The 994-nt window shown below is 39.2% G+C and overlaps 1 protein-coding gene across 1 annotated transcript in view; it reads left to right on the top strand.

The window, feature by feature from the left end:
• Positions 1-373, top strand: part of PDE3B (phosphodiesterase 3B) — a 189172-nt gene extending 188799 nt beyond the window's left edge. The window contains exon 16 of the mRNA XM_040258311.1: positions 132-373. Within this exon, the coding sequence (XP_040114245.1) occupies positions 132-154 (23 nt within the window). The 3' untranslated portion in view covers positions 155-373. The remainder of the gene's footprint in view (positions 1-131) is intronic.
• Positions 374-994: the final 621 nt, after the last annotated feature.

Below are 994 nucleotides of genomic sequence, written 5' to 3'. Positions count from 1 at the left end.
GGGAGGTCCTTGCTTTTTCAAAGGAAAGCTTTTAAAGAGGATATTCACTGTTAAATGTCATCAGGAAGACAGACAGTCTAAGTAGAGATCTGGTTGCTAACGCTTTGTCTCGATCTATTTTCCCTTAATAGGCATTTCAGTATCATCAGCCTGAATGAAGACAAAGAAGATCCAAAAAGATATAAAATATCCACCATTAAGAAGGCTTAGTATGATTCATTGCATTTAAGTTCAAATAACTGCTTTCAGAAAAGGATAAATGGAGAAAGGCTGATTTAATAAGCCCTCTCATGATAACAGCCCTGAGAGCTGTTGTCAATTACCTATGTTCCTCTGGTTAAGGAAAAAAATAAAAAAGCAAAAAGTGTCTTAACTTGCATTCCTCAAAATATACTGCCTGCATCCACCCCATTCTGAAAGAGCCAGATAAAATAAATGGAACATTGGTAAATTAAAAGTCCAGAGAAGAGTGATAAGAGCCAAATCAGATAAAGAACCTATGATATTTTAGCCGGGAGAAGTAAAGATTCACAGGGGAACCAAAGTGGAAGCTTTCTTTCAATGTTTAAAGGTTGGGTGGGGGAAAGAAAGTGAAGTCGCTCAGTCGTGTCTGACTCTTTGCGACCCCTTGGACTGCAGCCTAACAGGCTCCTCTGTCCATGGGAATTTCCAGGCAAGAGTGCTGGAGTGGATTGCCATTTCCTTCTCCAGGGGATCTTCCAGACCCAGGAATCGAACCCAGGTCTCCCACATTGCAGGCAGATGCTTTTACTGTCTGAGCCACCAGGAAGACATGTTCAAATACTCATTAGACCAGACAGAACGTTCAAATAATGACATGAACTTCGATGGTGTGGACTTTGTGTAGTATATGTATATATATCATGTAAAAAAAACACAGTTCAACTCTAATTGCTTTTTGCTATTCAAAATGCCAGCCCAACATTGATGGAATGTCACTTCTTTTTTTAAAGAAAAGCTGAAAATATGGATA

Source organism: Oryx dammah, unplaced genomic scaffold (assembly GCF_014754425.2).
Source record: "Oryx dammah isolate SB20612 unplaced genomic scaffold, SCBI_Odam_1.1 HiC_scaffold_17, whole genome shotgun sequence".
Taxonomy (NCBI): domain Eukaryota; kingdom Metazoa; phylum Chordata; class Mammalia; order Artiodactyla; family Bovidae; genus Oryx; species Oryx dammah.
This window is presented reverse-complemented; position numbering and strand designations above follow the sequence as displayed.